At 44.9% G+C, this 13,845-nt stretch overlaps 1 protein-coding gene across 1 annotated transcript in view; it reads right to left on the minus strand.

Moving 5' to 3' along the window:
* The window catches only part of pax7a (paired box 7a), a gene marked incomplete at both ends in the record, with an annotated part of 54,343 nt that overhangs the window by 30,098 nt on the left and 10,400 nt on the right, over positions 1-13,845 (minus strand). The window contains one exon of the mRNA XM_084315684.1: positions 1,132-1,331. Within this exon, the coding sequence (XP_084171810.1) occupies positions 1,132-1,331 (200 nt within the window). The remainder of the gene's footprint in view (positions 1-1,131; positions 1,332-13,845) is intronic.

A 13,845-nucleotide genomic window follows, 5' to 3' on the forward strand; every position in this document is an offset into this window, starting at 1 on the left:
CGGCCCCTTGGGAGGAACTGAGCTCATGGTAACCAGAATTTGGTGAATGGGTAATATCTTACTCACAAAGAAATAAATAACTAATGAGTGGAAGAAGGATAGCCTAAGCATAGTCAATGGTTCATAGCCGTGGTATAATAACCATATGATGTCTAATTACTTTGCACAATTCAGTATAATTCCACATCTGAAAGCTAGCCAACTAGTGAGGGTAGTGTTAACATTAACCAACTGCTAGACCTCCATGGTAGCCCACCTGGAAGAGTGGATTGAGCATATATATATATATATATATAGCTATATGTATTATATAGCTATATAGTAACTTATTATAGTGTGAATTTCTCCAGACCTCTCTTGGCAGAGCCTGAGGTGTGGCCAGCAATAGCAACCCCTCCCACATCCCCACTCTAAAGGCTGAATTATACTTATTATACTTATACTACTGTGTGGGCAGTCGCGGCTCCTTTCTCCGACCATCATACCCACGCGTTGTTGGTGTCGCCCGACGTGCAGTGACATGTTTGGCACCAGCTGCACGTCGGCCTCGCCGCCGGCACCAGCCTTGTAGAAGCATCGGCACCACTTTTACGTTTGAGCAAAAACAAGCTTTAACAATAAAACTCTTAATACAACTCAGTAAAGAAAAGCTTGCACAGTAGAGATCCCTACTATGAGTGTATATGTACGTGTGTGTGTGTTTGTGTTTGTGCATGTACTGTATGCAAACATGTGTCTTGGTGCTCAGGCATACATGCATGTGTATATTTATGAGTGAGTGAGTGAGTGAGTGAGTGAGTGAGTGAGTGAGTGAGTGAGTGAGTGAGTGAGTGAGTGAGTGAGTGAGTGAGTGAGTGAGTGAGTGAGTGAGTGAGTGAGTGAGTGAGTGAGTGAGTGAGTGAGTGAGTGAATGAGTGAGTGAGTGTGTGTGTGTGTGTGTGTGTGTGTGCGTGCGTGCGTGCGTGTGTGTGTGTGTGTGTGTATGTGTGTGTGTGTGTGTGTGTGTGTGTGTGTGTGTGTGTGTGTGTGTGTGTGTGTGTGTGTGTGTGTGTGTGTGTGTGTGTGTGTGTGTGTGTGTGTGTGTGTGTGTGTGTGTGTGTGTGTGCGTGCTCATCCATGTAAACATCTAACCTGTACTCTGGCTTCAGTGAGCTTGGTTCTCTGGGCGAGCTCCTCGCGGGTGTAGATGTCTGGGTAATGCGTCCTCTCAAAGGCCTTCTCCAGCTCCTCCAGCTGCTCCGCCGTGAAGGTGGTGCGACTACGCCTCTGCTTCCTCTTCAGGGGCAGGTCCGGCTCCGAGTCCACATCTGACCCTTCGTCCGTGCGATTACCTGGGAAAGGGACCAACGGGCCAGAGGCCCACCTGGGGTCATTATGGGATGTTACAATGTGCAGTGCGTTTCTTATATTTGTTGATTTGATACTGTAGCAATCAGTCATAATTCTATGTGAACTGAGTCTGTGTTCCTAGAGAATACTACATGAAATATGGTTTGAAAGTGATTAAATACTATCCCCCCAGTATGTATTTTGGGGGGCCAGAGCCCAGCTTCAGTTGCTATGGTGCCCGCCAGCCACCTCAGAGAGGGGGAGGGGCCTGCAGAAGAGGATTCAAATGACAGCTACTCCTCTCTCAAAGCACAACAGAGCAAATATTATCTTAATCTGTGGATATTTATACAGTACTGAAGAGCCTGATACACAATCCTGCTTCTGACTGAGGCCCCCAGAGGCGGTTAAAGGCTGAGGGCCGCGGGCAGAGGGGGGGGGGGGGGGGGGGGCACAGGGTTTGGTGGGTAGAGGGGTTAATCTACACAGGACACCTTGCTGCTCCTAGCCCCACTATTCTCTCTCCGTGGCCCTGGGCACACTGCTCATAAACAGCACAGCCCGAGTATACAAAATGCAACACAATATCACACCAGAACCATTCAATCCCATGTGTTTCCATATGGTGTCATTAAATGAATTAGGACATATCTTAACGTTACTTTTTAGGCATTCGACTAAGCCGCATTTTCGCTCCAGGAATAGAGATACAGCGACAAAGCTGTACAATCCAAGCCGACAGGGAATTTTCCAACAGCAAATACACATTACCATCGCACATTACCATTAGAACTGAATTTAGAAAATTGCATCATATTCACCTCCTCTGCACGTCTATTCAAGCGACATGGCCCTTTTCAGTTCCATGTCACAAAATTCATATTTTCATAATTTCCTCATTGAGACATTGACAAGGCGCTGTGACGTGCCAGTGTTGCTCTAGGCCTCGCTGGGTTGCATCACGCGCCGTCCAGGAAGAGTGGGAGAGGAAAAGGAGAGGAAGATACTGAGGGAGAAGAGGAGAGCTTCTAACTACCAACAAGAGGCCCCCTACCTATTGAAACAAACACGTATAACGGTCACCTATGTGCCTGCCTCGCCCGAACAACTTCCAATCAAATAACACATCACACGTCCACTTATATGCTCAGTTTCCAGTTCAGTCCTCTTGAAATGTTCCAACACGACAAGTGGACAAAAGAAAAGCCAAACAGCCTCCAAATAACAACTGTGAGAACAAAAGAGCAACAGAACTGGCTGAGTCTCAAGGCCGGCTTCGGAGTTTAATTAAACAAGGAATTATGGGATTATATGGAGACTATCATTACAGGCCACTCCATGAGTCTTCTACGAACATCTTTTTGTCCCCCTGAGCTCACGCTCGACGATTCTCTGCGGATTACACGTGGCCGCAGGACATGAGGCCGCATTCATTAAATAAATTCTTCAGTCTTACCCTTTTTAATAAAGATTGATTCTCGAAACAGGGGGCTCCGCGCACTCCGCTGTGGAACACCCCTTGAACATACAAAGTTGAATATGTACACACACCACATATCCCTTTGTTGGTTTTCACGACGGACGCGTACATCTATCTGCCCGGTTAATGCGCCGTGACAACACTTGAGACGGGCACCAGCAGTCCACAGATCACTTTCCAAAGTCACCTCTGTCCTACAGGGAGCTGAGAGAGGGGGGGCGGCGAGGGGGGGGGGGGGGGGGGGGCAGAGGGACGAGTACTCAAGGGTTTCTAAGCCCAGCCAGCCACCAAAGAATTCTCTTGAAATTATTTTCTTTCTCTCGTGTTTCCTTCCTTCACACTCGGGCTGTCCGAGAGCTTCTCAGTGCCGGGCTGTCCGAGAGCTTCTCAGTGCCGCGTTGCACTATACGTTACTATAAAACACTATTAGGCGGGGTGTCAGGGGGTTTGTGTCAAAGTGTGGTATCTATGTCATCATTAGCATGTTGTTAGGCTAATGACTGGTGAGGTGGAAAGCAAACAGAAGGACTTGTTCTGTCGCTCGTGATGTAAAGCCCTAGAGCACCATGTGTGCGGTGAACAGGCAGCGTCTGCTGGTGTGCATGAACCACAAGCACGCTCCAGGCTGAAGGTCAACAACCCTCCCCCGTAATGAGCAAGGGTTTATGGGAAATGGCACACACACACGGCCGGTGCCAAACGGGGGATGCAGAGATGCGAAACTCATCTCTTTACGCCGGCAAGATGTGGCGATTAGGATGCCAAGATTCATTGAACCGACGGGTGTACCGGACTAACATGCCACCGTGGGTTGTGACAGAAACAGGATACATTTTTTTTTTTAAACACATGGTCCTCCTCATTGCTGGTTGCGACGCAGCATCTAGTTAACTTACTGTGACTGCTTGAGTCCGGACACTATATGCTCTGCACGAAACCCTTTGACGGACAAGGAAAACAAGATTTACACACAGGACCTGGTGCGGAAACATGTTTTGACTGCAGGTACTATAGTTTAACACAGGACATAAACGCCTTTTCTCATGATCGTTCCTTTGCTCTCACATCCCATAGTATTTTGGTATCTACCCATGTAATACCTATTGCTAAGCACCAGCACACACACACACAGACGTTAAGACTGGACACTTTTCAATCTATTTGCCAGACAACAAAGCCTTTAAAATGTAAATAACACGTGTATCCTTCTCGACGTCGACATTGATAAAAGGACAAAATGGTTGCTGATAATATTGAACAAACAACGTCCCTCTGGGCTGTTGAGGTCAATTCTTCCCAACAGTCCTCCTATTTGAAACAATGAGGTACATTCTGATTAGGCCATTCATATGCTGTAATTCCATTCCAAGGTTCAGGGGGGGATATTGATAAAGCTCTCATGCCTCGCCTCATCACTTATCTCCCAATTAGAGTCTAATTATGTGCCATCCAGTGGGCATGATTACCGCCGCCTAGCCTCCTCCAGGCTCCTCTGGAGCTTTTTACCTAATATTGATTAAAAAACAAAGACGCTATGAATAGGAATTAACCAGGTTTTAGACTTCCATTGTTCAAATAAGTGCTCGGTTAACATTCCAAATAACATCTATGCAAGGAAAGTGTACAAAAAACGAACGTGTTAATTAACATTAACACATTATTAACACAAGGAAATTACTTTCCCAATTGATTCTCATTATTTATGAAAGAAGACGTTGCCATTTCAGAACATCCAACTAAAAGCACATTTGGGATCATGTCTGGCTTGAGAAGAGTCACTATTGCTATAAACATTAGGTGCACCGCTCACACCTTATCCACACCTCCATAGAGGTACTGTATTGTCAGTACAGTCGATGAGGTGATTGCTCTGAATTATGTTAATTGTGATTAGTATTCTGGCTAATATATTTGGTTCACTTTGTTTGGCCCAATTGGATTTCACACCCTGTGGATAAGCCGGTGTGTCTAGTGTTTCTGTGGACCTGGGCGGTCGGGTCAGTGCGAGGCTCCTGCTCCTCTACTGACCCCTCACTCACTCACTCACTCACTCACTCACTCACTCACTCACTCACTCACTCACTCACTCACTCACTCACTCACTCACTCACTCACTCACTCACTCACTCACTCACTCACTCACTCACTCACTCACTCACGCTGCAAACAGATGGAATAGTCATCAACCCCCCACCCCTGCTCCTTGTCCTGTCCCTCCAGCTCCACAGACCTCTCTCCTCCTCTTGCTCATCTCCCCTCCCTGAAGGAGCCCCTTTCCATCACCCCAGAGGCAGTGAGGTCATACCGCTTAAAACAGACTGATGTCTAGTCCACACAGACAATTTAGCAAAGTGATCTGTAAGTATACAGACGTACGATAAATCACGAGACCGACGTGTCCAGTTGGATCTCTGATCATGTCTTATCAAGACATAGAGCATCCCGTATCGGTGTAACCGACATGACACTAAGACATCTAGCAAAGTAAACGGCAGGAATATAGACAACACCTGACTGCAAAGTGAAATGGGCTTCACTGGGGGATATAATATGTATGAGTCAATGGAAATATAGGTCAAAATCTGAAACGGGATGTGGATCAGTTGTATAGACATCCCCTCCCCATGTGCGCCCATGAATAAACATGTATGGTACCGTACATGTTAAAGACGACTCCGTGACCGATCGGATGGAGGCACCCTCTCTCTCACCCTCATCTTTCAGCTTTACCAGCGCATCACTATCAGTCTAACAACCGACGCGCACGCGCCGCCATGCACAGGCCGTTGTCTCTCACACCGTACAACCGCATGGCACGATATGTACCTTCGCGAAGCTACCCAACGTGTAGAGGGACAGAAACAGACAGGGCTTTGGCAGTGCAGCATTAGCTCATAATGGCTCATTTTGAAAAGCATATTAGTTCCAGCATAATTACAATCAGGCCTCACGCTCTCTGTGTTTTGCAGGCATTCACAGGACCCGCCTCTGAGCACCCAGTCACACCGGTTGACTGTGACTGACTGACTGATTTCGTTTCAAACTGTGCTCCCCCCCCCCCCCCCCCCCACACACACACACATACAGTACACACACAAGCACACACACACACACACACACACACACACACACACACACACACACACACACACACACACACACACACACACACATACAGTACACACACAAGCACACACATACACACACACACACACACACACACACACACACACACGCACACACTCCTTTTCCCCCACAGGACAAAAATAACACCACATCTTTTCTCCTTATTTATGTTGACTTGTTTATTTTGCGCGCGCCTTTTTGTCGTAGTCGATATTGCAATTATACTTTTTGTCAGTCAGAGGGGGTGAATATCAAAAGGCCTAATTATGCAAACGGGGCATGTGATAAGAGGCATCCGCCACCGCCTGAGATGGGATCTGCTATCTGTGACGTGCATCTGTCTCCACGCTGTCTCTGCTGCTCCAGGCCTGCATATAAACAGCCCTGCCTGTCCTCAGGACTGCATGCGATTGAACCTCCAACACTGGAGTGGAGGGATGTTTCGGGGGCGGGGGTGGGAGGGAGGGGGGTTTTTGTGGATTGCGCATGCAACATCAAATAACTAACAACTTCCCAATTTGCATTTTTCGGAGAATGGCGCGGCGTCCCTCTTGAATGCGCTCGCTTGTGTATCCCAAAGGGCTTGCCAAAGTTAAAGGAGCCATGTTATTCAAAGCATTTACCGATGGCATGTATCTAAGATAGGAGCCCGTCAATACAAGATAGACTACAACGATAACCACAATGGGCTGTGTGTGAAGGACTCTCTTTAAGTAATCCCTTCCTGTAGTCATATCCCCTCAAGTGAAAACCAAAACAAAACTCACAAACTGAAAACACAGTGTTTATTATGCACCACTGACATATTGAGGATGGCAAAATATTCAAATCAACATACAAAATAATACAGAGCGCAAGAGCATGCCACATATGGCATGATCAAGTGCAGGATTTCCTTTGACATGGTAACATGCCAGAATCCATTTGAATCATCATCGTTTCCACCCAGTTGTTAGTGACCTTCTCTGAGCTGTGACATTTCGCAGAACCTGAATGAATCTTGATGTGATGTGAAACCACAAGTATTGCTAGTAAAAAAAAAACATATATATCTGGAAAACAATAGGATCATATAGCTTAGTTCAGTTTTGGACAAATGTCACTGTATTGAGCCTAACAGGGGACTGCTGGCCTGGGGCAGGTGTCCTATAGTCTCTTCCAACAGAGGGAAGAGAGACATGAACAACACCTGTGGTGCAATAAAAGGCATTGATCCGTCACTGAACTGACATTTTAACGGAAGGTATTACTGTTTGTTTGTTCATTTTAAAATTAGAACCTAATGTACAGTAATCGTGCCTTTGCAGAAACAACAGCTTACCACGTGGTAACATATACGTCAGTTCCAAAGGTTAGAACACAATGGATCGATGTAGCCACAGCCTTATACAGCAGCCATGCCATGGGTAACTTAATGGGGAACTACGCTCAATTTAAGAAATCATTCATGTTATTCCTATGGTCAAACATTGTCAAAATATATTAGTGAAAAAGTTATCAGGTATAAAGTCTGAGGCTGCTCCATATACAATGAATTAGGAAAGATGGTGAAGGTGACACTGAGGTGAATGTTATGAGTATACGAATATATCTCAGTTTCAGATCTGAGAACACTATTGTAGAATAAAGCTCATTTGGGTATAAAAAAATCGAACAAACATTCTATGGGTCCACAAAATCTCCCTCTCATGGAGCAGCTGTAGGATTACAGGTACCTGACGACATCACAAATGTAAGTCTTAATGATCTGGTTTCTGGCTTTATGAGAGTAGCCTATAGCTCATGTTCACAAGTGCTTATTGAACTTTCTTAGGCCGTGGAAATTACCATATTTTAATTTTTAATTTGGTGTTCCCCTTTCAACGTTGTATAGCTTATAATAACAACCAGCAGTCAATAACTTAAAAGAACTTTAACTTGATTAGAGGGAATAAATAGGCAATCAAACTATTTACTTTTTCAAAAAGCAGTCTTTCCTGCCTTACAGCCTCATAATCAAATACACAACCTTGACCCATTGCCAATGTCAAAGTTATACTCTTTTACGTCAAACACATTCTGCAGGAAAAAAAAGAAAGAAAATTCCAATACTTTTCTTTCTCTCATCCCTGGGATAGAATCACATTCTTTAGAAAAGGAGAGAAGGCTTCTTGAAGAAGAAGACGAAGAAGAAGAAAAAGAAAAAGAAGAGGACGACGAAGGCAAGAGAAGGAAGAAAGATGGGAGGCTCTATAATCTTTGGCTCTCACAACAAACAATTAGCCCTCTTTTCTTTCTTTGAGGTGGGGGAAAAGTGAAAGGGGGGAGCGGGCGAGAGAAAGAAGCGGGCGAGGAGCGATGCTCTTTTATGGCTCTTGTCATGTGGATGAGGGCGCGGCGCGTCCATGAGAGAGAGACGGAGAGAGAGACAGAGAGAGAGCGCACGCTCACCTCCAACAACAGGGCGTCCACTGGGCCTCCCGGCCCTTTCAGTGGGGAGAGACGGGGCTCCTCGGGGGGCCATTAGAGCATGAATAGGGGCCTGACAGCCCTGTGCAGCTCCGCGGGGCATCCATAAACGCTGACATATTGACTCCCCATGCCTCTGCTCTGCTCTGAGTGGGAAAAGCATGAAGGGCTTGAAGGGTGGGATTCTTTAATATCACTACTGGCGGGGACTAGGATATTACTGACAATATGATTGTTTGCTCTCCACTTCCACGGAGGGAAATAACGGCTGTTCCGAATGTTATTCCACAAGTTTTTTTTCTTTTCTTTTTCATACTTCCGTGTTAACTCTCTGTGTTAAGTTTATATTTTCAACTTCAGTTCTGTGTTTCCGTTTTCTAGTTTGAGTTTGTGTTTTGTTTCACGCGCTGTGTAGTTGCATCACAACGTAATAAGAGTAATAAACAACATTGAACTAGCCACGACGAACAGAACCTTCTAAAATCGCAAAGTCTTCCAACCAGAGATAGAAGACTTCGCACCTTGTTAGGAAGGCCCCCGTGGGCCACCTCTCACTTCCTGCTAAGCTCGAGCTTTTACACCAGATCTCCTCTGTAGTCAAACAGAATGTCACTTCCTGGGATCGGGTCTCCGCTAATTGAGGTCACAGGGAAAGTAATGAAATTAACGGAGAGCAACTAGAAAGTAGAAAGGAAGCCCACAGGGTTGTCTGCCAACTGGCACCACGGCTAGAGACCCCCCCCCCACACACACACACACACACACACACACACACACAAAAGCTCCAGAAACCTACGCAGGAAATCAAACAGTAAGGTCTCACAGGCTACGAGCCGAGGTCTCCTGGAGGAACAAATCATTTTCTCAACAAAGCCAAAGAGAGATTACTGGGCACGGTATAGGAATGCACAGCTGACGTTTTCTTTTTTATATGTGCCCAAGGGAAGCTTCCTAATTTTCTGGACAACGCTGGTAGGCAGTAAATGTTGTGGAACTGGAAGTTCTTTTGAGAAGGAGTTGTGTGTGACATTGGAGAAGCAGTTGTGTAAGGATAGTTGTGAAGTATAGTGAGGCTGGAACACTTCAATGAAAACTGAGGAACGACGATGAGAGAATCAATGCCATAAAATATACAATCAACGACTGAGGAATCTATGCAGGTCTGTATCTTACTAAATGGAAATAGAAAATCACACTAGTCTGTATTCAGTCTTGTAATGGCCCCACGGGGACTATCCCCTATAGCAATTCAGTCTCCATTACTCCACACCTGAGACTTAGTCGACTCTCCATAATTAGATCACATGAATACACTACAGCGAATTTGGAATGTGATTGAAAATTCCCTCAATAAACATTCAGGGCCCCATGTAAAATCAAATTTCAAAAATACACAACGCTCAATTCAGTGACAGTAAATCGCCTATAAAGTGCTGTAAACACAGTCCCACTACCAAAGAGTTTCTGTTTGATTCCACAAGTTACTGATTATTCCCTGTAAAGAGCTTTTCTCTGAGGGACATCAGTGAGGCACCGCGGCGCTCTGCGCTCATTTCTCCAGATCCCTGCTCCATGTTGAGGGGTTACAATGTAACAGGGAGCAAAAGAAGGAAGAAAAAAAAAGCTTTTTGAAAAGGGACTACATGTTTCCCCAAGGAGAGAACGACTCAGGGTGCAGAAATAAACCCATTAGTTGAAAATAGAGGACAGCATTTGAAGTTATGTGGTCCGCTAGGACACAACCGTTCCACCCGGCTGTCGGATAACCGCCTTCACGTTAGTGGAAAGGGGAAAAAAAAGAAAAAAAATCTGATTTGCAACACTTAGGGAACGTGTTTATTGTCTTTGTGAATGTGAGGGGGGGGGGGGGGGAACACATGCACAATTAAAACAAATGACGTTTGCAGTGGCGAAGCAGATCAAGAGCATAAAATGAGCAATGTTCAGGCCTTAAGTAGCATGAGCTAATGGCGATTTTTAAACTAGCAGACCATGGTCACTGTCTCTCATTCATCACCGCGAGGGGAGCACGGGCAAACTGTGCTAAACGTAATTACTGTCGCACATTATGTGGGCCATTCCTGTATTGTAATAAAATTAGCCAGAAATGCTTTTTTGTCTTTTCTAATGCAGCTCCGTGGTAACCAGGGGATTGCGGTAATGCGAAACACTGTCGTGATCTGTGCCAGCTGTCAGCGTCTGACAACCCTGGCAGGCAAGGCAAATCAGGAGAAACAAACTTTTTCAATAAATTCTGAGGGTCTGACCTGCTCGCCCATTATACAATTTAACATGGAGCATAATGACCACTGAGATGGCCTGCTGTACCGCATTCATAACCTCATCTCTGTGCTCTTTCAATTTGACCGTTTGTCACAATAACAATGGCTTAATCGGCCAGAAAGGATCTATTTCTGCCAGTGTATCATACTGTCCGTCTTTATATTTTGCTAAGATTATGCCGGAAAGGCATGGAATTCAATTGAGCTGATTCCATATACTGCCTTAGTGCTGTAGCTGCACAACTAATCTAAATGCTGAGCCACTCTGAAGGTCTAAATACTGTATACAGACAACAACAAAAGACCACACAGATCTTTATGAAAACAAGATTAATCAAAATGGCCACTGTGATGATAATTGATCACAAGACTATAGTGAACAAAACAATAAACACTGGTAGAAAAACAAAGAGGAATCTCTTCCAAAGCTGAGTTAACATGTTAGCCTAAGCCTACATCTAAAAGCGTGAGAGAGTACACTGAGAACTACTGGTCTCTCTACTGACGGGAGACATGAAATGTATGCTCTCATATAAAACACAGATTATAACCGGACCGGTAATGGTGTGTTAACCGACAGGAACAGTTAAAAAAGACAGGTGTTCGTTCTGATGCGGTCATAAATACACAACGGTTCTGTCTTTTATCTGGAAGCTTTCAATCGGCTGAAATCAAAGAGGCCACAGACTTGGCTCGCAATCTGTGAGACCTGACATGCTGTAAAAAAGATTTGAAAAAGAAATACTGACAACTTGCATGACCGTTCACACAGATTTGCAGGGGCATTTTTGTGAGATGGTCTACATGGGAAACTAATGATGAACACAGTTCAAGTAGCTGGACAATAAATAATATGAAGGGATGTGCTTTCTGGAATAACATGGTTATATACTGCATCTAAAGAAAATTTGGAAATGGGTTCTTCTGTATTCTACAGGTATTTCTACTTTACATTGCCTGAGAAAAGCAAAAGGTCTGAGTGCTACAGGTTACATAGTGTCGTGGAATATATTATCATGTCATTATGGATCTGAGAGATATCGTTCTATCATTTATCAGACTGATACATTGAGATCAGCGTAATGTGTGTGTCTCTCTTTAAGAAACACACACGATAGCCAGCCAAAACAATATTGTTATGAACCATGTTTGCCTTTTCAGTATCCTTGCAAGGGTGTATTAAACTATGCTATATAGGCCATAAGTCACATAGTTTGTGGGAACCGCTCTGTTTCCTTGTAAGACAGCCATAACAGTCATTTTAACCAACCCTCCTGGTGATTTTCCAGCTCCTTCTACGTCATATGCATGTATCAACTGTGTATTAACTGTGTTTTCAAACGAGACTTCTGTCTCACTTTGTGGTCAGCCATTGTTTACACTGGTCTGATTTCTAACTGAGCATTTCCTTATTATGATCAAGTAAGGAAATAAATCTATCCTCAATTTTTATTCAACTTTGGACTCAGAATTGTTATTTTGCTCACATTATATTATAAATTCCCATTACAATAGTCTATCTTGTATTAGGAAGTGGCAGGTGGGATATGGAGTGGTTTTTAGTCTCCCTCAGGGGCGTCTCACCAGTGGTCCAGTGCCCTTAATGCTAAGAATCATTTTATTGCTCACTGACATTATTATGGCTGCTTAATGACAACAACCATTGTCTGTGGAGGTCAATAGGGTGAGTCAATACATGCTTGTTTATTGCGGCACAATTATGAGGGCTTTAGCTAATGTTGTGTTTACACCAATTCCACAAAGACGTATATTTCGAGGGGCTGTGAGCTGACATACCACCGCAAATGGAACAATAAGTAGCACACATAAAAACTAAACTAGCAGCATCTGGATCCTTATAGGAGGGTTCCTACCAGAGCCATCCATCCAATCCCTTTACAGTTCTTCTTGAGTCTTTTTGGCAAGGATCTGACCAGAAATCTATCAAAATATAATACGGTATGTTCTTTCCATTTGTTTTCCTTGAGGTCTGAAGGAGGACATGAAGATGATATTTCAAACCAACCAATTAAGTAGGATTTTCCTCTCTTAGAGTTTAGTTTTTCTTCATTAAACCCTTTCAAACGGTTCCTCACCACTGAGAGCACCTGTCTCTCCCGGTCGCACGGCTACGGATCAGCAGTGAGGGGTAAATAAATGGCCTTTAAAAAAACATTACCCCTTTTGTCAAGACAGATACCCAAGTATAGAGCAGCAGCAGCCCGTGTGTCAATCAACCCCATCCCCATCCCACTTCCTCTGCTTCCTACATTGGGGCAACACTCCTGTCTAATGGAGAAGACCGTCGGACTGCAATCCCATGAGGGCCGTGTGAGTGATTGTCCACTATCATCGGTAACGCTAACGCTAACACCACCCAGGATTCATTTACGACAACAGACCCATGAATGAAGTGCCCACAACAAACCAGCGACTAAACGACAGAAAAATAAAATAGGCCTCTTAGGAACCCCCCTCTTAGACTAAATTGGATTGCCAATACAGCCCACAGACGGTCTGAGAAGTGAAGAAAACAATGGGGTATAAAAATAAATACTCCAAAGCCACGATGATGACTCCACTTGGTAAACTAACACAGTATTGATCGTCTCCTTCTCTTTTTTTTTGTTTGTTTAGAAAAGCCTCATCCCCGCTAATAGCTGTCTGAGAGTGTAATCTCTCCCTTGTCCTCCCCTCCTCTCCTCCCCCTCCACAGTCCCTATTATGTGCCCTCCTTTTCAACGGGTCTCTCAAATAGTTGAGGTTCAGTGTGGCGCTTGGGGTACGGGGGGGGGGGGGTTGGGCATGGGACCCAATTGTGTTGCTAATGTTGACACCTGCCAGAGCGGGCTTGGGCTATGGGGCCCGTCGAGCTGCGAACTGGATGCTCCCCCTCTTTAGCGAGATTAAGTGCTGGTCGCTGGAGTCACAAATCACTGGACTCCCTCTGATGTCGGGAGGCACAGAGCCAGAGACTGAGACCACTAAAGAGGGAGGGGAGGGAGAAAAGAGAGCCAGAGAGGGACAGAGGAGGGAAGAGGGAAGGAAGAGTGACAGTCCATTGTCTAATGAAAGGCAGAGGGATAATGTATGTTCTTGGTGGTGAAGTGCACAAGCAGTGTGCTCCATTCAAAGAAAAAAGAAAAAGAAAATCAACAGTGAATCAACACGGCAGATCAG

This window comes from Notolepis coatsorum (genome assembly GCF_963971535.1).
Source record: "Notolepis coatsorum genome assembly, chromosome: 6".
In the NCBI taxonomy this organism is placed as follows: Eukaryota; Metazoa; Chordata; class Actinopteri; order Aulopiformes; family Paralepididae; genus Notolepis; species Notolepis coatsorum.